A 23,953-nucleotide genomic window follows, 5' to 3' on the forward strand; every position below is an offset into this window, starting at 1 on the left:
GCACCGGGGCCCCAGCCTGCGGCTCCCGCCGCCGCCCCAGCCGGCCGGCCGCTGCCGCATCAAAGCAGATGTTTGCAGCTGGTTTGAGTTGGATCCCCATCAACAGGCCCCTTTTTGTCTCCAAATAAAAAACAGCTACGCCGGGAATGATAAGGACTCAGCAGGCACGTGGGGCAGATGTCAGCGAGTCGGGCAGGGAGGAGGCCAGGCAGTTCCCTCTGCCAAGTGACAGGCTGACTCAAGCAGCAGCAGCTGCCCAGAGAGTGTTCAGGGTCTTGTCCCCTCGGCTCCGGTGAACTGCAGCTCATCCTTCAGCCAGCATCACCATCCCAGTCCCGCCGGCAATAGAGCATTAGCCACTATATGGAGCGCTCACTGTCCTAAGCGCCCTACAAGCATTCCATCCCAGGGTCCTCTCCACCAGCCTAGGAAGGAGATGTGGCACAGGGAGGGTAAATACCTGTAAGGTGCGGATTGTGATCCCCAGTTTTCAAATGGGAAAACAGGTTCAGATAGCGGAGGAGGCTTACCCCAAGGTCATGCAGCTAGAAAGTGGCAGAGCTGGGATTCAGACTCGTTCCTGCTGCCGCCAGAACCAGGCTCTTAAATATGTCACGTCACCTTTTCCAGGAAGTCCTCAGCTCTCCTCCAGATTATCTATTGCTGCTTTCTGTGCCTCCCAGCTTGCTTAGCACACCCCAGTGCCCCATCAAAGCACATGTCACACTGTGCCAGCTCCCATGGGATGAGATTTGGTCTAATCCTGTGCCCCAAGCATCTTTCAGGAGCTGGCTCTGAGTCAGCCTCCATGAGTATGTGCTGGGTGAATTCAAGAAGGTGTAGCCAGCCAGTGGGGACAGATGGGCTACGGTTCCAGGTGCCCGTTTTCATTGTCTGCATGGAAGAAGGAGGGTATTTCCAGCAGTGTTTGCTCCAGGGTCTGTGAGGCTTGGGCCTGGAGAGGACATTAAGGAAACCAGGCCCAGAATCTGCCTGGTCCCCAGTAATGGCCCTGGGTGAGGAGAGTCTGACAGAAGCCCATACCTACAAAAGGATAGAGAGACAGGGAGAGCACAGACTCAACAATGTGATCAGGGAGCTTCAGACTGAAATCCAAGGTGAGGAAGAGAAGGTTCCAAAACCCACACCAGGCACACAGAGACATGGGGAGGAGAAAGGAGCACATACCCATCAAGATCCTTTCTGTGCCAGGCACTGGGCTAAGCCTCCTTGCATGGGTCAAAACTCGTAGGATTCTCAATCACCCAGTGAGGGAGGGGCCAGTACCCCCATTTTACAGAAGAGGAAACTGAGTCTTAAAGAAAGGAGGCAAATTACCCAAAGCTGTACAGCTGGTGCTGGAGATATGGAAAGCCACACACCTGAAGATGGGGTAGGGGCTGACAAAGAGTTCTTGAGTGAGCAGGGGAAGGAAGACACAAGAACAGTGGTCCAGGTGGCCTGCCTTGCATCAGATATCCAGGCCTTGTCCAATCACTGTGGTCAAGAGAGTCGTTTAGTATGAAGGTGTCACCCCCGGGTCTTCCCCTTTGTACTAGGGATGAGAGTGCAGTTGGTGCTGGGGAGGTTTGCTGCTGGGCTCCCAGCCCAACAAGCAGGCATGGAATTTCACTGATAAAAAGTTAGGAAACTGGACTCCAAGTTGTGTAGTTGTGAAGGGGGCGAGGAGCTGGGGAGGGCATGAGGTGCAGTTGGTGCTGGGGAGGTTTGCTGCTGGGCTCCCAGCCCAACAAGCAGGCATGGAATTTCACTGATAAAAATTTAGGAAACTGGACTCCAAGTTGTGTAGTTGTGAAGGGGGCGAGGAGCTGGGGAGGGCATGAGTTCACTTATCTTATTACCTGCTGGTGTTCTCAGACCCCTAGAAGCAGAATATCTAATATTTTCTTGTCCTACCTGGCAGCCCATTTCATTTCTCACAGGGGTGTTCATTCATTCAACACTATCTCCTCAATGCCAGAGCTCAGGGGGTGAATTAGGCCAAGTGTCTGATTTCTAGTTGAGTAGGGGCTTCAGACACACAAGCAGCTGGATAGCAGCTGGGAATATGGCATCAGGGAAGGCTTCACAGAGGAGGTGACACTTGAATTGGGTCTTGAAGGATGAAGAGCAGTTCAACAAGAAGCAAAGGAAAGGGGGAGAGAGGACAGGCCTTGGAAGCAGATGGAATTTTAAGTGCTAAGGAGGCAAGAAAGGACTTGCTGTGCTCTGGAAGCCATGAGAAACCTGGCTGCTAGAGCCAGACGTGACAGGGGCAGGTGAGGCCTTGAGTGCCGTGATTAGGTCTTTGGGCTCATCCTGAAATTGTTGGGTGCTCTTGGACATCCTGAAGCAAAAGGGGTGTGTAATCTGATTTCACCTGATGAGGAAGCAAGACCAAACTTTGGGTGTTTCTCCCCAAGCCTTATTTTCTTCTAAGAAATGGGAAGTGACACTGTCCATTGAGTAGGAGCAGGACGTGGTTGGGGAGCTGGAGGAAGGGCAGAGGAGGCTGGGAATCGTCACTGAGGCTGATGATGGCGGACTGACTGGGGTTGTCTTGAGGGGCGGAGGAGGCCCACTGAGAGTAGAGAGGCCCACTGGAGTGAGTTCTGAAAACACAATGAAAGGCTACACCAACTGTAAAGTGTGGTGATGGGGTGTGGGGATGGCAGTACAGTGAGGAAGACGTGAGGGAGCTTGGTGGGTGGGTGCCAGAAGTCTTGGATGGTGATCAAGATCCCCGTGCACTGAGCCCATTGCATGGGCCTAGGCCTGTAAGGGAGCTTCTGTTATTATCCCCATTGGACAGATAGAGACACTGAGGCTCAAGAGAAGGGACTTATGCAGGGTTCCAGTGCTAGGAAGAGAGAGAGCCAGGATGCCCAGCCTTGTGTATGCTATGCAGACTCCGGGATCTGGGGGTGAAGACATTCCCAGAGAGGCCGGAGTGCCCCAGGGCATTAGGAAGCCAATTTTATCAGAGGTAAAACATCTTTGTATCTCTGCAGTTGTCAGTGGTTTAAGAGAAATTAATCTGATTTGTAATCCACATTCAAATGCTCCTGGAAAAATTGGTTTTCAGTGTTTTGTTTGTTAGCTATATGGGTTTAATAAATTGAGCATTAAATAAATAAACCAATAAAAACTCAGAGGAGATAGAGATGCATTCTCACAGCCTGGGACTCTTCAAGAAAGGGACGTCCCTAAAAATGGGATTGCTTACTCCATAATCATGGATGATCGCACTAGGAAAAAAAAAAGAGATGTGTTTGCATGAGAGTGATGTTCAAATGCTCAGCCCCACCTTCTGGAGGCTGGGCTCGTGCTGAGTAATAAGAACTTGGGGTGAATGGGGCCCCTGCCCAGGGATGTTCACAGCTTTGGGGGCAGGCAGAGCACGGGGCAAGAGTGATTGGTGAGCGAAGCCATACTGGGATGCACAGAGCAGGGAGGAAGTTTCTGGAGATATTGCTATGTGACCTTGAATGAGTAACCTGCCTTCTGTACCTTGGTGTGCTCTTCTGGAAGGGGATGGAAGCAGCGTCTTCCTTTCAGGGTTCTGTGACAGTTTAAGGAGGTGGCGCAGGCAGATTAGAAGTGGACACTGTCAGTGCTCAATAATGCTGGTGAGCCAGACAGGTGACTGAGCCAGGAGGCTCTGTCCAGATCAGGCCTGCCAGAAGCCAGGAGGGCCAGCCCGGAACCCAGTGTGGTCACAAACGGGAGGCATGATTGAGACCTGTAAGCCCAGTCGGTGTCAGGGAAGCTGATGCCAGGAATCGTGGAGATCCCAGTAAGGGTGATCAACAAAGGTGCTTTGGGCACACGGACAAAATGACAGCAGACTTTTGTGGAGTGCCTCCTTCATGCCAGCACGGGACCAAGGGCTCTAAATGCATGAAGCCTTCTCAACAACCTCATAGTTAGGTGTGATCATTCCCTTATTATAGATTAATTTGAGGCTCAGAGAGGTTAGATGTCTTGCTCAAAGTCACACAGCGACAAAGTTATGGAGCCAGGGTGGAGCTCCAGGTCGTGCCCTCTGTGTCCGCCGCTTTACACTGACAACTCACTGCATCTGCATGCTGAGAAGCAGGCAGTGTTGTTAAGCCCATTATACAGAAAAGTAAATCGAGACTCCGAAAGAGGAAATTACTTGCCCAGTCACCGACCAGCAAGTGGTGGAACCAGGCGTGGAACCCGAGTCCATCTGATTCCAGCCACCTTCCTGTGGCTGGGCCTGCTTCCCAACAGCTTCTCAGAGATTGGTTCCACCAATCCCTCCATGGTGGGATGGATGGAGGGAGGGAATGGGGGCTCACAGAGAGGAGGGGACCCCGCTGGCACCCCACCAGCTCTCCCCATGCCGTTAGTAGCTCTCACCCCAGCATGGTAGACAAAGGCAGCCCCATAATTGGGAGTGAGTATTTCATGCATCCCCCCCGATGTTTTATTGGGTGGAGAGATGCTTGGAGACCAAACGGATGGCACATTCTGTTTATAAAGTGCACGCAGTTTGTTTTATTTCCCGAGTTTTTGTAATCTAGATAACAGATGATGCCCCGAGTGGCTGGCGCTGCCTCTGTAATGGCGGCACTGAGCCTTTGGAGAAGTATTAATAATAGATTGTGTTGATGAGTTTGGAGAAAGTAGCAATCGACCCCCTGCTGCCAAGGCATTAGCGTGGCTGTTCTGAATGCAGCCAGCTTGCTCGATGGAGTTGACTGCAAATGCGGGTCACCCGCCCTGGTGCCCTCCTCCCCAGCCCAAGAAGATCTCCTTTCTGGGAGCCGCCCAAGGTGTGCTGACCCTGGCCTGGGACCCTGGCCCTGCGTGTTTGCAGAGACATGGCCAGTACCTGTCAGCTTATGGGCCACAAAGGTCAGGCTGCAGACCTTTGTAGGGCCCCCAGGTCAGGTAGAGCATGGGGAGGGGACAGAGGCACAGTGAGGGGGCAGGGCAGGAGCGTCCTCCATGTCAGAGCAGCAGGTTCTGCAAGTCCGGGCTCTGTCCTCAGCTCCTCTGCAGAGCTGGACAGCCAAGCAGATTCCTAGCCCCTGCCTAAGGCTGCCATGGACAGTTGGGTAGATTGTACCCTGAACAAAGGTATCCAGCCAAAGGCCAAATCCAAGCCAAAATCCAGCCCATGTTCGCTTTGCAAAGCCATGTGCTATGTGGGCTAGTGGGGTCCTGCCTGCCTGGAGCAGAGAGCTTGGCCTGAGCCCATCCCATCCCAGCCTTTTGCTCACTACTGCACAAACGCTGAGGTCTCTTTGAGGATGAGGTGGAGCCAGGTTCTGCCTTGTGGAATCCTAGTAGAGTTGGGTGCCCATGGGGACATGCATTGTCATTCTGCTGTGATACTCACCGAGTAAGTGGTCACTATCATCAAATCCTGAAAATAGCCTTCGAGGGAGGTCCTGTTGACATCCCCATCTTATGGCAGAGTCAACTAAGGCCAGAGGGAAGTTCAGGAGACCCTAGAGGAGGCCAGCTCCCCCAGAATGGGCATCAGAGAAGGCTTCCTGGAGGAGGTGGCATCGGAGTTGGGCATTGCAGCGTGAGTAGGAGCCTGCCAGGTAGAATAGAGGTGGGTGGCAGGAGTCGCTGGGGGTGCCCCCAAGCTGAGTGCCCTGGCCAGTGCCAGGACAGTAGGCAGAGCTGGAACTGGCCCTGTGCACTACACCCCACCACCTCACCGTGGGCGGTGCTGATGGCAGCCCCGGGAAGGGAGGCAGGCCGAGTGCCTCACATTTATGGCCATTTCTGTTCCAGAACCGATTAGTAGAGAATTGCAGCTGTAATCTGTGCCCGTGATGGCGGGCCATAAAGAGGGATGGGATGTGCACAGTGCTCCCAAGGTGGCGCCCGCAGACGTGGCCCGGGGACGCAGGGAATGAAAAATGGTTTTAATTCCCTCCCAGCAGCAATAATTTGATTCTTCATAAATTTTTCCATCAAAGTGTTGTTGAGGCTGAGTTCCCACAGAGTTGGGCATATGATGGGGTGGGGGTGCCGAGAGGAGCGGTCAGCAGGCATGGGCAGAGGAGGGGCTGTGCTGCCCAGACCCTCCTGCACATGAGGGCCAGAGGTGCCCAGACCCCTCCTGGGTTTGTCTCCAGAGACAGGAGATGCAACCACTTTGCCATGGAGTGACTGGATCAGATCCAGGTTGGGAGTCAGCTTCAGCATTTACCACCCATGCAAACCTCAGTAAGCGACTCTGCCTCGGCACCTCCATTTTCTTATCTCTAAAATGGGGTTAGTTTTCATTCTGTCTCACAGGGCTTTTGCAAGGATTAAATGCATTTCTGCTTGTAAAGTGCTTAGAGCAGCGGCTGGCATGCTGTGCATGCTCAGTAAATGTCTGTTCGTGGTGGAGATGCGTAAGCTGAAATGGAGGGAACAGAAGGCATCAACCAAGCCAAGGGACAGAGAAAGAACATGTTGAAAGGCCACCATGACGGTGTTCTGGAGAAATTGCAGGCTGTTCTGTGGGGAAGCAAAGGGTGGTGAGGGAAGAGGCAGGATCATGTGGGACCTTGAGTGCCAGGCTCAGGAGCTTGGATGTTCTCCTAAGGGCACTAGGGAGCCATGGAAGAATCTGGAGCAGGGAAGAAGCATGATCAGATGTGTGTTTTAGAAAGATCCCTCTGGCTCCTGTGTGTGGGGTGGGGAGGAGGGTGGAAGGGTTGGAGGGACCAGGAGCCCACGGAGGGGACTGGGGCAGCTGCTCAGGCAGGAGAGGAGGGGCCCAGGCTGGGTGGTGGGTTGGACAGGGCTGGGAATTGCTTGGATGCGGGGATGAGGGAGGAACAGGGAGGTGGCAGAGCAGGTCAGAGTGAGGATGGACAGGACTCTCAGGACAGGGCTGACCTGGCCCTCTGGGAAGGTTGAGACTGACCCTGCACTCTGCCCTCTAGTGGCCACTGTGTCTCTGAGCGGGAAGGGCCCTGAGCTGATGCACCCAGGAGAGGGCACCTCTGGGCAGGAAGCCCAGAGCCCAGCCTGGGGGCCGCTAGGGGCCTGCAAAGCAGAAGAGGAGGGCTGCAGGGCCCTCCCAGTGTCTGGCCCTGCTCCCAGGGAGGGCCTCTCCCACTTGGGCCTGAGGGTCAGGGTGGCAGGAGGGAGAGGCCCTTAGTGGCAGTGGCCTCTGGGAGGGACCAGTGAGCCCAGCCAATACACCCCCTTTGTGCACCTGCAGGCTCTTCGCGGCCAAGTGCAGCGGCTGCATGGAGAAGATCGCCCCCACCGAGTTTGTGATGCGGGCTCTGGAATGTGTGTACCACCTGGGCTGCTTCTGCTGCTGCGTGTGTGAGCGGCAGCTGCGCAAGGGCGACGAGTTTGTGCTGAAGGAGGGCCAGCTGCTATGCAAGGGCGACTACGAGAAGGAGAAGGACCTGCTCAGCTCCGTGAGCCCCGACGAGTCTGACTCTGGTGAGCCCCGGCCCGGAGCTGGAGGGCAGGCCTCAGGGACGGGGGACCCAGCAGGGTGCGTAGAAGGGTGTCCCACCTTTAGAGTCTGGCTCCTGACCCCGGGGCCTCAGCTACACTGTGCCCATCCCCCATATGCACTGATGTTCACATCCACACGTGTACACAGACTCTAATGTGCATACCTCCCTCCGGTCACATAAAGTGCACCTCTGGATACTACCCTGAGTCACACATACGCACACATAAATAGATGCACGGGGGTATTCATCCCTAGGAGTCTATATACATGTACATACATACATATCTAGGCATGTGCTCACATACCCAAGCATACAAAGCCCACACCCAGGTACACACGCATACACACATGACCCAGGAGACTTGTGCACTAAGCATCTATACATATGCTGCACATGTATGTTTGTACACATGCTCACATGTACTATGGTTTGCACATGTGCACACACATGCACACACATCCCTTGTTCTCTGGCCCAACACCCTCACCTTCGATTTCCTTGATGTGGCACAGTGCCACAGAGGTCTTTTCCAGCACCAGATCTGCAGGCGAGGGACGTGTGAGAGTCAGGGATCTGACATGTCCTCCTGAACTCGGCCCCACAAAGCCTTCATCAGTGGGGAGCAGACAGCCCTGAGCTATTCCCTGTTTCCTTGGGGGCGTGGGGCTGGGGCCCTCTGTGATATACAGAAAGACCCCCTTTTCCAGGTCGAAGGTACCTCTCTGGTCTGGCCCCCAAAAGGACTATGTCAGTTTGGAGCCCTGCTGGCAGGAAGGGCAGGGCCAGCCAGGACTAAGTTTTCAGGAGGGAAAGGCTGGGAGATGGCCAGCATCCTTGTCATTCCTGGGAATAGCAGGGAAGGACTGGAGGAGGGAATGTCAAAAGGAGATACCCTGGTCTGCTGGGCCCTTTGGGTGAAATGGAGTCCCACAATCACAGGATCGCCCACGTGGGAAGGGTCTGTCACTGCCAGGGTAGTGAGTGCTCCATCACCTGTCCCTGTCCATCGCTGGACAGGGCACCCCTGTGGCCGGTCCCATGGCTGTCTGGACTCCTGAGGAAGAGCAGCGGCTGGCCAGGGCTGCTGGTCCATTCATAAGAGCCTAGGAGAGGGGGACTCACAGCAGGGAGACCGGCCCCTCCACAGGGACTCACTCTCCGAGGAAGACAGGGCTAGAGAGACGAGACCAGTTCAGAGGCAGGGACACCAGTAGCCCCAGTGATGGGTGGGGAGGCCTGGCCATCCATTTGGGCCGGCATCTCTGAGATCTAAAACTCGGGGCACAGATGTGCCACGTGAGCAGAGGTGGTGGGGGTCACTGGGTGAATACACGTGCTTCCCTGTGCCGGCTGTGTGCTGTTCAAAAAGAGCAGCGGCTGGCCCGGGCTGCTGGTCCATTCATAAGAGCCTAGGAGAGGGGGACTCGCAGCAGGGAGACCGGCCCCTCCACAGGGACTCACTCTCCGAGGAAGACAGGGCTAGAGAGACGAGACCAGTTCAGAGGCAGGGACACCAGTAGCCCCAGTGATGGGGGGGGGGGCCTGGCCATCCATTTGGGCCGGCATCTCTGAGATCTAAAACTCGGGGCACAGATGTGCCACGTGAGCAGAGGTGGTGGGGGTCACTGGGTGAATACACGTGCTTCCCTGTGCCGGCTGTGTACTGTTCAAATGTGTGTGGGCCCCTGTTTCTCTGACTGTGACCACGTGCCTGTGTGTGTGAATACATCCGTGAGCTGCATGTGCTTGGGCTTTTGTGGGCCCACGTGCCAGTCTGCATGTGCCAGTGGGTAAGTGTGCACGCACGCACGCTGTGGTCATGAGTACCGCTGTTCAAATGTGTGTGGGCCCCTGTGTCTCTGACTGTGACCACGTGCCTGTGTGTGTGAATACATCCGTGAGCTGCATGTGCTTGGGCTTTTGTGGGCCCATGTGCCAGTCTGCATGTGCCAGTGGGTAAGTGTGCACGCACGCACGCTGTGGTCATGAGTACCCCTGTGTGAAATGTCCTATGCGTATGGCTTCACCTGTCAATTCTTAGTCCCTGGAAGCTTCAGGGAAGGAGGCTCCTTGCATTCTTCTCTTTGGGCCCTGGTGCCTGGCTGGCGCTGGGCTAGTACAGAGGGAACTGGTTTTCTTGAAGGCTGGCATACTGGGCTGGGGTATCCAAGGGGTCAGGGGTCAGCAGGACAAGGTGAGCCCCAGACAAGAGGGGTCAGGGGAAGCCCATGGCCAGAATGGGCCCCAGATGCCATCATCTCTCTTCAAGGGCTCTGTTGGCCCTAAGGGGCAAGAGACATGCCCTCTCGTGTGAGCATTCATGCACCTGTGCACACTTGTGTGTATACACACACACAGACATGTGCACAACCACGTGTGTGCACCTGTGTACCTGTTCCCTGTATGGGCCTGCAGCGACACTTTCCTGACTGTGTGCGCCTCTAGTGTGCAGCTGTGTGTACGTGTGTGCACATCTGCACCTGGGGTTAGCCATGGCGTACCTGTGTATGTTCCTGTGTGGGTCGCCTGTGTGGTCAGCAGAGCAGGGTCGGGGGCCTGGAGTCTAGGAGGAGGACGTGAGGAGTGTGTGTTGGGGAAGGGACACGTGGGGCACAGGGGTGCAGGAGATGAGGGACCAGATGGGATCTTATCAGGCAGCAGATCACTTATGGGTACAAGGCTGGGACCTGGGACTGCCCGCCAGCCCTCCCTGACCGTCTGGGTTGTGTCCCCCACAGTGAAGAGCGAGGACGAGGATGGGGACATGAAGCCAGCCAAGGGGCAGGGCAGCCAGAGCAAAGGCAGCGGGGATGACGGGAAGGACCCACGGAGGCCCAAGCGACCCCGGACCATCCTGACCACGCAGCAGCGAAGAGCATTCAAGGCCTCCTTCGAGGTCTCCTCCAAGCCCTGCCGGAAGGTGAGTGTGGCTGAGGTGGGTGGGGACAGGGCTGACACCACATACCGGCCACCTTTCCAGATACCACCCCCTCTGCTCTTGCTGCGGGCGGGGATGTCCCCCTGACACCCACCACCTCCCAGGGGCTGCCCCCCACGTGCCTGACCTGTCTCCCTGTCTCCGGGCCAGGTCCGAGAGACGCTGGCGGCTGAGACGGGCCTCAGCGTGCGCGTGGTCCAGGTCTGGTTTCAGAACCAAAGAGCAAAGGTGAGAGGCCACCCCTGCTGGCCTGGGGCAGGGCTGGGAGTAGAAGGGGACAGGCAGAACAGTGGTCCAGATGCGGATGGGGCTGGGCGTGAAGGGGGCAGAGGGTGGGGCGGGCCTGATGCAGGTGGGCTGGGCACAAAGGGGGCAGGGAGGCAGGACTGGCATGAACTGTGCTGTCCCTGCAGATGAAGAAGCTGGCGCGGCGGCACCAGCAGCAGCAGGAGCAGCAGAACTCCCAGCGGCTGGGCCAAGGTGAGCCGGGGCCCGGGCTCAGCCTGCAACCTAGGGGACAGGGACAGAGGGGCCTGGGCTGTCTCTTTAAACAAGACTCCCAAGACACCTTCCACCAAGGCCCTCAGACCCCAGGGAACTTCTGCCCTAGAACCAACTGAGACTGATAAAGGAGAGAAGTGAAGGGGAGCAGGGGACACAGGGAGGAGAGACGGCAGGGCGGGTAGCCCGGAGCGGTGGCAGAATTTTGCAATCGAAATAGCAGCATCTGTTCCGCTCACCACATGCCAGGCAGGCAGTGCCCTCAGCCCTCAGCACACTTCATCTCACTCAGTTCTCATAAGTCCCTGCAAGGAAGGGTGTTAGTCCTATTTCACAGATGAGGAAACTGAGGCTAGGTGAGATTAAGGGATTTGCCAGGGATTACTCAGCTACTTAGGGGCAAAACCGGGCCTCAGCCCAAATATGGGGCTCAAAGCCTGTGCTTTTCACAGGACAAAACTACCCTGCCAGTCACCATGGAATTCAGTGGAAGTCTACAGATAAAGTCTGTCACGGGGTTGAGGAGTCTAGGGTGGGCTCATGGGTGGAGAGGGGCCAGTTTAAGTGGCAGGGGTCAGGCCCCCCAACACTGGGCTTTGCCTAAATGCTGCCTCCACATCAGAATCTTGGACCAGAGATGGTCTCCTGGGCCCCATGGGGACATTGAAGCTTCAAGGCTGTGAAGAGGGGGTGTAGGGAGCTCCCTGAGGCTGCTGAGGTTGGGGGGGGGTGGCTGTAGCCACCTGCTCCCAGATGCCAGGGCACTGAGGGGCAGCCCCTTCAACTCAGGACTCTGGGAGCCACTCCAGTGTCCCAGTCTGGACTCAGGGCTTCTAGGGACATGGTCGGTTTTCTCTGTCCTCCTCTGTCCGTCCTGACCTCTGTGGTTCCCAGCTACCTCTTGAACACAGCCTCCCTGAGAATGCTCCGAGCTCCCCTCGGCCCAGACTGTACCCCACATCACTGCCCACATGCACACAACGTGCCCTGCTCCTCCCAGCCCCATCTCTACAAATGGCACCACCAGCCACCCAGTCACCCGAGCCAGGATCCCAGCAGTCACCTCCAGCCCTTCCTGCCCTGCACTCACTGCACCCGCCCAATCTTCAGGACAGGGAGTGGTTCCTTGTCCCATGTCCCTCATGCCCTCCTGGTAGCTGTCTTTCCCACAACTGCTTGATAGAGACCCCGCCCCTCCACCCCTCCACCTGATCTTCCTCCCGCTGGACCCCAGCCTCAGTGTTCTGTCCTCACAGCCTTTCTCACAGCCCCTCCCCTGCTGAGACCCTCCCCTGGCTTCCGGCAGTCTGGGGGGGAGGGGGATGCCCCACTCAGCTACGCCCCTAACCCCCAAAGGTCCCCCGTGACCAGCCAGTCCATCCCACACCGGGGCCTTCTCTGTCTCTCTGATCCTCCCCGCCCTCGCCCCCCGCAGCTTCTCTCCTCTGCACCTTTGCTGCCCCTCAGCCTGGCATGCATGCACCACCCCCCAGTGAACCCCTGCTGGTTCTTTAAGTCACACTGGGTGGGTGGGGGCCCCTCCCTCCAGCAAGCCTCCCCTGGGCCTCTGTGGACTGAGTTTAGGACCCCGCTTTGGTGCTCCCAGAAGCAGAGTGCACTGTTGAACCCCTGTGGCCTGCTCAGGGGTCCGCCTCCCTGAGGGCTGTGAGTTCCTGGAGGACGGGGCAGTGGGAGGGACAGAGGTGGTGGGGGGCTGTTTGGCTTTTGATAACCTGATTCTGGAAGAGGAGCTGGAGTGTGTGTCTGGGAAGGGTGGGTCAGATGTCTGGGCAACTCAGCCAGATAGGGGGACCTGGGGAGTCCCAAGGAGGTCAGAGGGACTCCTGGGTACATCTTCAGGGGCTCCGTGGGGGACTGCCAGGCTGAGGAGGGCAGGGCCAGTGGGTGAAGGCGTGCTGTGTCCCCAGAGGTCCTGTCAAGCCGCATGGAGGGCATGATGGCCTCCTACACGCCGCTGGCCCCGCCGCAGCAGCAGATCGTGGCCATGGAGCAGAGTCCCTATGGCAGCAGCGACCCCTTCCAGCAGGGCCTCACGCCGCCCCAAATGCCAGGTGACCACATGAACCCCTATGGTAAGCCGCCCTGCCCCCTGACTGGCCCAGCAGGCCTGGGGCCGTGACAGCCCCTCCGCAGCAGGCCCAGCCAACAACAGCCCGCCTGCCTCCTCCTGACAGGAAGGGGCCCCAAGAGCCCCAGCCCGCACCCTGGTCCTGACGCCCCTTCTGCCCCCAGGGAACGACTCCATCTTCCACGACATCGACAGCGATACCTCCCTCACCAGCCTCAGCGACTGCTTCCTGGGCTCCTCGGAAGTGGGCTCCCTGCAGGCCCGTGTGGGGAACCCCATCGACCGACTCTACTCCATGCAGAGTTCCTACTTCGCCTCCTGAGAGCCAGCCGGGCCGCGCGGACGCCGGGCACGAGGCCCGGGGTGGGACTACGGCCTCAGCAGCCAGCCTCGCCAGCCCCGGCCCGCCGCCCGCACAGACTCTGCAGACAGCCATACGGTGCCCTCCCCTCGGCCAGCCAGGCCGGCCGACATGCCCGTGGGGCTCAGCCTGGGCAGAGGCCATGTCCCGCCCACAGAGACCTTGTCACCCCCAGGGACCCAGAGCTCTCGGCCTCCATCGCCTCTTTCTCCCTCCCCATCTCTTTTTTGGGAAACTTAAATTTTCTCTATTTTTTTAAACGTCCTCTCTGTGTCCAGCTCACCTCCACGCCCCACGCCAGTGCCCACTCCCCCCCCAGTGAGGGCAGACTTGCTGGCCTAGGGTCACCCCTCCCAGCCCGAACCTGGAGCAGAAGTGGGGCAGAGCTGGCAGTGGACAAGTCCCCGGCTCTGCATTGAGGGGGTGTCACTGAAGGACAGGGTGTGGATAGAGAGCCCAGGCAGAGCCAAAGGGACAGAGACGCACATGCAAACACACGCACAGCCCTGCAGATGTGCACAGAGACACGCAGAGATGCTGAGAGAGACACAGGGACGCTCGGTGGGCTTGCCCCACCTTGTCAGGAAGGGGCAAGAAGGAGGGATCAGGGCAGGGACCCCTCTTCTTAGAGCAAGTGGAGAGAGAGGAAGGGGAGAGGATGGAGTAAGCTTGAAGGACCCAGATGCTCCCTAGTCTGGGCCCCGATGGGGGCTGCCTGGGCAGGGAGTACAGCCCCAGACTCCACCAACTGTAGGGGCAGAGAAGGGGCCCCGGAACCATGTAGAATCAGGTCAAACAGCACAGCCTCCAAGTGGACAGGGACCTCAAAAGTCACCCTCTCGGCACTCCCTCTGATGTTTGGCTCCTCCCAAGCCACCTCTGCCTCTCCTCACATACCTCCAGTGACAAGGAGCTCACGACTTTAGTGTGTCCCGAAGCAGCTGCCCCTCCCTGCTGGTTTTGCCTCAGCCCTTTCCAACCCCAAGTCTTCGTTTCTCTAAGCCGCTTCTGCAGCTCCTCTTCTGAAAACCGTACCCCTAGCTGGGCTCGTTTCCCTCGAAAGCCGTGGTGCCGATGTAACCCGGCCTTCCCACCCACACCAGCAAGCAGGCGCATCGCCTTCCTGCTCTAGGCGCCCTGCCGCTGGTCATGTGGCCCGAGATCCTTGAATGGTTTGGGCCACATGACCTTGGAAACTCACCCTGTCCTTCCGTACCTGAATCTGCCGGCCCTCACATACACGTGACAGTGAAAGCCACATCCCCCCTCTTAGTATATGCAGGATAGGAGGGGGGCATTCATTGTTTAGGACAGTGACGGACAATGACTTTTTTCTTGTCCATTTTCTCCTGTTTGATTCAGTCCAGCCTGTGGAGTTTCTCTGCACCCCACCCTGACCACTGAGCTCTCCCTCCCCAGCACTTCTGCCGACGTGAGGAGTCGGCCCTGTGTGCTTCACCCCAGCGTGTGGACCTCGGGGCCTCTCCCTGTTTGGGCTTGGCCCATTAACCCATCCCCCTTGGATGGTGTCTTCCAGCCGCATTTGCAGCCCCCAACTCACAAGGAGGTTGCAGAGGACCTTGTCAATGCTCTGCCAGAAGTCAGATACCCTGCGCCAACCCCCAGCCCCCAACCTACTCAGCTCTCTTCCTGTCAAAAGAGCAAGTAAGGTCAGGCTGCTGGGCCCTGGTCATCACTGTGTCCTGGTTCAGGTGCTCACAACCCTGCCTTTAACTCTGAAGTCAAGCCTAAAGGTCTGCCCTGAGGTCTGCCCCATCTAGCCTTTGAGCACGTAAGGATGATGGGGGTCTCTTTCCACCTTTGGCCCCTCTGCCTTGCTCTCTCTAGAATCCTCAAGTTTACCAACTTGTTCTGCAGCTTTGCTCTTCTGTCTGCTGGGTGGGCCCCAATCCTCCAGGCTGCCCTGGCCCATCATCTCACCCTCCTGGGCTTCGGCACTCATGCCTCCCCATGCCCTTCGCCAGGGCAGAGTTGGCAGAGGGGAAGGCGGGTCTCAGTGTCGCCCCTCAGCCCAAGCAGCCAGCCTGGCCCTTCAGTGTTCTTCTTCTGTGCTCTTCTTGTAACAAAGGGAACTTCGCCAAGGACCTCAGTTGATGTCCTGGGTCCTTCTGCAGCCTCTTCCCTCCGGGCTCTGTGCCACCACCGGTCCCTTAGGCAGCCACGCCGGTTTCTTGAGAGATGCTCCCCTTTCTCCTTTTGCACATGCACAGTCTGAATCATGCTGCGGACACTTGGGGCAGATCCAGGCATGACACCCCAGCCCCCAGGGGACCTGGCCCTTTTCTCTCAGACTCTTTAAGTTGGAAGGAACATCAGGAATGGGTCCTCTAGCCTCCCTTCCCTTTATTCTACAGCTGGAAAACCTGAGCCAGGAGAGGGGAAGGGCCCTGCCCAAGGTCTCCAGCAAGTCAGCCACAGCTGGAGCTGAGAACAGGCACATGTGGCAGCCTCCTTGTCTGGGAATGGCCTCCAGGTCCGGGGGCATGCCTTGTTCTTAGTAACTTGCCAACCCCTGGGGGTCACCTCTTCCCTCTTGGGGGCTTCACAGCCCCCCGAGTCCAGCCTGGGCCTCTGTTCCCTTCATCGTACTGCCCCAAGCCAGGAGCTAGTATAGAGACACATGCTCATGACCCACAGATTGTCCAAGCCAGAAGGGACTTCAAGGAGCCCCTCGTGCCAGAAACACCCACAGCCATGCAGAGATGGCCCCTTCGCTGTGCACTGCACTTGCTGCCCCCTCCACCCAGCCCTGCAAGGGGTGCAGGGACACAGATGGGCAAGACGCAGGGCTGCCCTTGAGAGCTTCTCTCCTCAGATGAGAGGCAAACACACCCCATCCCAGCCTGTCCAGACGCTGTTAGGGACCTATTTCTCAGATAGGGAACCTGAGGCTCAGAAGGGAGGTGACACACTCAGGGTTCCCCAGCAGCAGCATGCAGGGCTGAGCAGGCTCACAGGGCTGGGGGTTTGGGGAGAGAAGCGAACAGCCTCTTCCCACTTCATGGGAGGAAGTGCAGCCCTGACGGGGGCGGGTGGAGAGTCACCAGGACCACCCCTCACCCCTGCCCTGATGTGAGACCACTGTCACTGTGGGGGCTGGGGTGAGAAGCCCAGGGAAGAGGGAGGTCACTCTCTGGGCTCCAGAAGAAGAGGCAGCAAGTGGAAGGTGGGGGGGGGGGGTCTTGGAGAAAAGCCAAGTTCCATTTCCCTGCTGGGAGTGTCAAGGATCAGAGAGAGGATGACAGAACCTGCCCCAGGTAACACAGAGTCAGGGCAGGGGAGTGACAAGAAGCAGGGCTCCTGCCCCAGCCAGGGCCATATCTTCCTGCCCTGTGAAGTCCCCCAGGTGCCCTGCCATCCTGGGAGACTCATGGGGGGCCACACAGAGGGACACTGTGGTTGCAAGGGTCAGATCAAGGGGCCAGCATAGCCTGTAGGAGAAGGGGTTGGGCCTGCCCTGTGAAGTCCACCAGGTGCCCTGCCATCCTGGGAGACTCATGGGGGGCCACACAGAAGGACACTGTGGTTGCAAGGGTCAGATCAAGGGGCCAGCATAGCCTGTAGGAGAAGGGGTTGGCGCAAATGGGCTGGGCATACTGGGGGGCTTCCTGGAGGGGGTGGAGGTGGGGAGTCCCCAGTGCCGCATCTGGATGAGCAGGGCCCAGCAGGGTCAAGCCCCCAGCATGGGGTTGGGGGCAGCCTCTTCTCCTTTAGGAAGCCCCGCGGCCCCTTGGCAGCCCCCCACCTGGCTGCCCCGTTCACTTCGCACACAGGGAACCTCAGGGGAAGGAAGGGTGGCCGACGCCTGCCTGGCTCCAGCCCTGAGCTCTGGGCACCAGCTGGGGCGGGGGAGACACTGGAGCTCAGGCTGACTGCGCTGTGGGGAGGGGGCTCTGTCCTCACACGCACACACGCACACGCACACCCGGCCACACGCGGAGGCTCCCAGGCCACGCTCAAGGCACATGCGCCCCGGGGCCACGGCAGCGGAAGGACCCTCCAGCGCTTGGTCCTCGAAGGTGCCACTGCCAATGAGCCTCTTTGCTGGCGCCCCCTGTCGCCACCTGGGGGTCCCGTGGAAGCCCAGCCGGGTGTGGGGACCGGGCCACTAGCCATTCCTCTGTTTCCTTTGTACAGACTCTCACTGCCCACCCACCATCCCCAGACACATTTTATTTAATAACTTGTCATTGTTAAATTATTTATTAGCGTTTACCACATCACCGCTCCCGCCCTGCCCCTCACTCTCACCCTCCGCCTCTTCCCACAAAAGTGGAAAATGGAGACAAACAACAAAAAATGAGACATGAGTATATTTGTAAATAAACTGACCTGTCCACACCTGCGGTGCTTCTCCTTGGGCGCGGGGCAGGCGGAGGAAGGGGCTGAGCTGGGCCTGAGCCAGTCCTGCGTGCAGCGTTAGCAGATGTCCTGATGGCTGCTAGGGACAGCAGGTCAAGGACGAGGGAGGGCTCGGGGTCCCCGGTCTCGCCCGACCCCATCCCATGATCTTCATCTCCTCCCACTCTTGTCCTCTCCCAGCCCTGAGCCAGGCCCAGCCTCAAGTGCGTTCACGCCTCCGCATTTCATTGTATCCCATCCCCGGCACTCATTCATTCCTCCCTGCATTCAGCCAGCCAGTCCTTGTGACGGCTCCTTAGGTGCCAGCCGCCAGGCCGAGAACTGGGGATCGTTGGTCCCCGCCTCGAGGGGTAGACAGTGTGATGTGAGCTCAGGGGAGGTACAATGAAGCCTTGTTACGGGGATACCCAACCTCGTCTGGAGGAGCCAAGCATCACGGAAGGCTTCCTGGAAGAAGCCACATATCAAGCTGAGAGCTAAAGTTACCCGGCATGGTGGGGGCTGGCAGTGGGAAGGAGCCCTGGGAGTGTTCCAGGCTCATCCGAAACCTCAGAGGCAGGCAAAATCTCGTGAACCTCCTAAACTGCAAAGATAGCTAAGTTTGGGGGCAGGCGAGAAGTGACGAGGCTGGAGGCAGGGCCAGACCACCCGGGATCTTGCCACCGAGTGGAGAATAGATCTATTAGGTCAGGTGCACTGAATGGTTGCAGGCGGGGAAGTCAACTGGGTCACCTTGGTGAGAGGGAACAATGGCTTTGACAAGGATGGTAACAGTGAGGAGAAAGAAGGGGATAGACCCTAGAGACACTGGTCAGAAGGGCATCAGGACAACACTGAGGTCCCTGGATCACTGAGAAGGGGACACGGGAGGAGAACGAGGGGGGGGGTAGGGATAATGGCTTTGGTCTGGGGCACATGAGCTGAGAGTCTCTGGGACATCCAAGTGGAGATGTCCTGGGCCAGAGCTGGGCCTCAGAGGGACTGGGGGCTGAGCACCGTGGTTTTCAGCAGCCAGGTGAGTGGCCACAGAGGCACAGGACAGGTGAGCTCACCCAGGGGATGGGACATGGGAGAATGAAGAAGCTGAGGCCAAACCCTGAGTGATCACGAGGACTTGGGCACTGGACACGGCTGTGGGGGGCTCTAGGGGGGATGGTGACAGGGATGGGGAGTGGGGTGGATGTGGCAGAAGACTATCAGCGTGTGTGTGTGTGTGTGTGTGTGTGTGCGCGCGTGCACATGGGAGCACGTGTGCATGTCTGTCTGTGGAAACCACTCTGTGGGTCGGTTTGCTTGGGCATGTTGTGCATGAAGCCAGGTGTCTGCAGGTATCAGTGTACCGTGGTAGTTGTGTCTGCCAGCAAGGCTGTCTATACAGAGTCAGGAGTCTCTGGTGTGTGTCGGTGTGTTGGTGAGGGCGTTTGTGTGTCCACACATGGCACATCATTGCGTATCTCTGCATGTCTGTGCGCCCAGGAGGCCTCCGGGCCTCAGACCTGCTGTCCTAGTTTTGTCACCCCTCCCCCAGCCCTCCACTCGCTCCTTCTCAGCCTCCTCTCCCCACTCCTGTGCTGGGCATCACCTGAAAGCCACCCTCAGCTTCCCTCCCTCTGCCCCTGGGCACCAGTGCCCCCTAGGGACAGGCCCCACCCTCACCCTCTTCAGGGCTCACCATTCACAGCCTCTGGTTGCCTCTAGCAGCCACCTGGCTTCTGGGAGTCTAGACATGTTGAGGACACCCAGTTAATTTCCTTCTTTGCACCCCCAACAACCTTGAGAGGAAGGTCGCCATGTTTCAGAAGGGAAAAACCACAGCTCAGAAGGAGAAAGTGAGCAGCAGAACCAGGATGTGAAACCGGGTTTGGCTGCAAACCTGTGGCCTTGCCATCACCCCAGGCTGCCTCCCCAAGCCCACACTCTCCGGCCCCACGATCTGGTCCTTCAAGGTCAAGCCCAGGGACCTGGGGGCAAGGAAACCCTCTCCTGCCTTCAGAGTGCCTCATGAGGCTCAGAGAATTTAAGTCACTTGGCCCAGACTGCACAGCACAGAGGCAGGACTAAACTGGATCTCTGCATCCAAGCCCCAGGCCCGAGTTCATGTGAGAGGGGCCTCCGATCTCCACCCCTCACCAGCAGTGGGCTGCCAACTCTCTTGCCTACAGCAACCGTTTAAAATCCTGTCACTAAAAAATGTTGGGGGGGCAGAGGGGAGGGACTGTGCTAATCCATTTCTCCCCTGTCACCTGCCTGTCTTCTTGCCCTAGCCCAGAAGGTAAAGGCATGGGATGGGGGAGAAAATGGAGAGTCCCTGGGCACAAGACAGGGTATGGGAGGAGGCCCCCCTCAGAGCCCCCCTTTGTGCCAACCCCACTGCCAACCCCAGACTTCAGCTCACTGACCCTCACAACAAGGCAGAATAGCTCTTACCCCATCGCACAGATGAGAAAACTGAGGCTTAGAGAGAAGAAACTTGCTCCAGGGTGATTCCTCCCAGGAACATGGGGTTGGAGAGGGTCTTGGCCATGGATCCTGCAGGAGTTGAGAAGGGGGAAGGTCCCATGAGAGGAACATGACTCTGAGCCCACCACACAAAACTTGTCTTCAAGGGATCTGAAGCCCAGGGAGAGGGGCGCGGGCCCTAGTCCTGCTTTTGGAATCCCTGACTGTCGCCAGTCCCTGCAGCCTTCCCTCAGAAGGCTGGGCTGTGATCCCCGGGTTGAAGGTGAGGTCTGCCCAGGAGCTGCACAGAACGAGAATCAGCCTGGACAGATGCAGGGGGTGGGGGTAGTTAGACAGATGGTCCAACAGGCATTCAGAGGAGGGCCAGAAGGAGGGCCACCGCACATGGCCATGCTGTCCCCCTACCAGCTGTGAATGGCACCCTCTGGACTCGGCTGGCAGCAAGGCAGAGCGTGAGGAGAAGCCTGCTGGGTTCTGCTCATATCCTCTAGGCGGGGAAGGGAGCACCCTTCAGGGAGCACTCCCATCCACTGCATGCTGAGCTGAGCCTCTTGCATCTTGTTTCACCTACTCCTCGCAGCCCTGAGGGGCAGGAAGAATTCTGTCCATCTGACAGATGAGGACACTGCCCACCTCCCAGGAGTCCCTGCCCTGCAGCCAGTGCTGCTCTGCCCCAGATGTCCCTTTTGGCTTCTGAGTGTCCAGGGACTCAATGTCAGGCAGACATTGACCCCAGGCAGTGCTAGACAGGGGGACTCTGTTCATGGCTTTGACTTCCAAGCAACCCCTGAAGCTTGACTGGAAAAGGGAGACAGCCCATGAGTTGCTGTTCCCCTGTGCTCTTCAACCCTCACTGGGCAGATCCTCCCAGCAGCCAGGCCACCTGCATGGAGCATTAGAAGGAGTTATGAGAAAGACAGGAGGGACTCGACAGGGGGAGGGCTCATCGGCTGTGCCTGAGAAATCAGAGAAAGCCTCTTGGAGGAGGAGACATTTAGGCTGAGCCTCCAAGGACAGGCCAGAGTGGGATGAGAGGAGACGGGAAAGTCATCCAGAAAGACAGAACAGCCGGAGCAAAGGCTCAGAGGTGGGAGCTGCAGGAGGCTGATTGGGGAGGGGTGGGAAAGTACACCCAGGTTGAATTCAGAGTCTGTGAGCCAGAGATGGCAGAGGGCGAGACCCCCAGTGCTTCCCGTGCCCATGCTGGGCATGGCAGGGTCAGGCAGGCGCTTGGCTGGGAGGGACGCCTGACACATCCCATGCTCTGATTTAGCTGGGGACAAAGTCAGCACACTATGACTTACGGAATAATACAGAGGAGTAGGTACTTTCAGACGTACCTATTCGTGGCTGAAGAGGAATAATAAAACAACCACCCCTGTACCCATTCCCTGGATAAAGAAAATGTAATTTTCAATTCCTTGGAGACCTTGGGGTGCCCAAGAGCCTCACCCTGGTCCTGAGAGCCTCTATTTCTTCATTTGGAAAACTCTGATCCAGAGAGCATTAGCGACAGTGATGCACAGAGGGTTCTCGGCACAGAATCTTCAGGACCAGGCCCAGTGGCAGGTGGCCCTGGTGAATCTCCCCTCTGCGGGGGAACATCCAGGTGGCCTTCTGTGGGCAAGACTCCAGTCTCCTCACCCTCTTTTGTGGTTTGTTTTAGGGGTTTGGGGGCAGCTGGTCAGTATGGAGATCCAAACCCTTGACCTTGGTGTTATAACACCGCGCTCCAACCAACTAAACCAACCGGGCAGCCCACTTCCCGCCCTCTTTATCAAAGCTTGGGGTACTTTGCTACCAAATCCCCAAGACAGACCAGAAGCCAGTTTGAACATTGCCACTAAACCTGCAGTCACCTGTCAAGCCACAAGGTGGCGATCAGGAGTCAGGCAGGTGAGAGCCCACGTGGCCGGCTGGGCCTGGAGACAGCGGGACTGCAGAGGCTTCTGACGGTGGCAGAGAAGAAAAGATGGGAGACACCTCCTCCCCAGAGCTTCTGTGTGCCGGGCACTGGGTGGCCGCTGGGCATAGATGATACAGTGGATTCCCCTCCGAAACCCTGAGAAGCAGGTGGGAGCATTCCCATTTTACAGGGCAGGAGAGTGGGCTCAGAGAGGTTAAGTCAACCTGCCTGAGGCCACCCAGCTAGGAAGTGGCAAGCTAAGGCTTGAACCAGGACTGGGGCAGTGACAGAGCCACACAAGGAGAAAAACAAGAGAAGGAGAGAGGGGGAAAATAAAAATCTTCTTCAGCACTTGCTACGCTTCAGCCACTCGGAGCCTTCTTATACCCTCCCACTGACCCTTCACTCCAACCTGTGAGGTGGGTGCTGTCACCACCCCGTGTTATTGCTAAGGAGACTGAGGCTCAGGAAGACTAAAGGCCTGGGGGAGGGTGCTTACCTACAGAGAAGCTTCTGGGAAATGAGCCTTCCCTGAGCCTGGGGGAGGCGTGGGGGTGAAGCAGAGGACCACCGAGCCCCCCACTCCCTATGCCCGTCCAGCCAGCCCCTTCCCCTCCGCCCTCCTCAAGGAGGGTCAGCAGGCTCAGGCAGCCGCACCTTCCCCAGGGCCACCTCTGGGCACGTGAGAAATGTCCCTGCCCACCCTTGGGCTGTGCTGCTCCCTGTGGATGCTTCCAGAGCAGGGGTCACAGGCCACAGCAGGGAGCCCCTGATGGGGGGTTAGTGGGTCATCCTGATCTTTTCAGTCACTGTGACCCACCAGTAGGGGACAACTGATCTGGCAATGGTGAGGTGTCCCATACCCCTTTAGGCCAGGGAAGCTTCCAGGTAGTGGGTCATCCTGATCTTTTCAGTCACTGTGACCCACCAGTAGAGGACAACTGATCTGGCAATGGTGAGGTGTCCCATACCCCTTTAGGCCAGGGAAGCTTCCAGGAGCTGTGTTTCCTGTGACACCAGCCTCCCTTTCCCCACTCTCTGAGGCTGACAACAGATAAAGGGACAATCCCTGGGCCTCCCACAACCACAGGGGCCATGCCAGAGGAGGTGTCGAGACATGGGCAGTGGGGGCTTGTCCCTGCCAGTCAGCCAGGCCCAGGTCTGGCAGCCAGAATGCCCCATTCCCTGTGATTGGTCCACGGGTGATACTGGGACACTGTTGGATCACAAGTCACAGGATGCTGGCAGCCATGTTCCTCGCTACAGGGGGAGTCATAGAGACCATGGCCAATTCACAGGAAAGACAACCGAGAGGCAGCCCCGAGGCTCCAGTGTATGGAGGCGTTAAAGGGCTGACAAATAAATGGCCAGTAAAGCCCTGTGTTGCTCAAGCTAGTTTCAGTCTCTGACACTTGTTACCAAAGAGTCCTAACTAAAACCCACACCATCTCACAGTTATCGAGTGAATAAATGAGGTAATATTTCAAGTTTCCGGCATAAAAATCAGTGCTCAAAAAAACCTAATAGCCGCTGTCATGATTCTCAACAGAGCACAATAATGGCCTCTGCATCCCCCCCAGTTTTGCAATGTCACCCCTCTTTGTACAAATACCATTTGTGAAAATCCTACCTAACATGTGCGCAGATTTGAGGCTGGTATTAAGAAGAGACCTCGTTTTGTAAGCATTTTCTCTGCAGACCGCATCCAAAAGGATATCATCAGAGACTTCCTGAGAACAAGCGAAAATGAAGACGGTTGGCATAAAACACACAGTGAACAAGACATACGTATCGTCATGGCAACAGCAGTTCCTGCATCCCAGCTCTTGTGGCCACGAGCACCTGCCTGGTGTGG

General features: G+C 57.5%; 1 protein-coding gene across 1 annotated transcript in view; it reads left to right on the forward strand.

Moving 5' to 3' along the window:
* LMX1B (LIM homeobox transcription factor 1, beta) overlaps positions 1–13,310 on the forward strand; it is a 27,900-nt gene extending 14,590 nt beyond the window's left edge. Inside the window, exons 2-8 of the mRNA XM_008571968.1 lie at positions 4,769–4,884; positions 7,208–7,440; positions 10,199–10,380; positions 10,549–10,626; positions 10,812–10,878; positions 12,828–12,971; positions 13,153–13,310. Coding sequence (XP_008570190.1) covers positions 4,769–4,884; positions 7,208–7,440; positions 10,199–10,380; positions 10,549–10,626; positions 10,812–10,878; positions 12,828–12,971; positions 13,153–13,310 — 978 coding nt within the window. The remainder of the gene's footprint in view (positions 1–4,768; positions 4,885–7,207; positions 7,441–10,198; positions 10,381–10,548; positions 10,627–10,811; positions 10,879–12,827; positions 12,972–13,152) is intronic.
* The last annotated feature ends 10,643 nt before the right edge of the window (positions 13,311–23,953 follow it).

Source organism: Galeopterus variegatus, unplaced genomic scaffold (genome assembly GCF_000696425.1).
Source record: "Galeopterus variegatus unplaced genomic scaffold, G_variegatus-3.0.2 Scaffold739, whole genome shotgun sequence".
In the NCBI taxonomy this organism is placed as follows: Eukaryota; Metazoa; Chordata; class Mammalia; order Dermoptera; family Cynocephalidae; genus Galeopterus; species Galeopterus variegatus.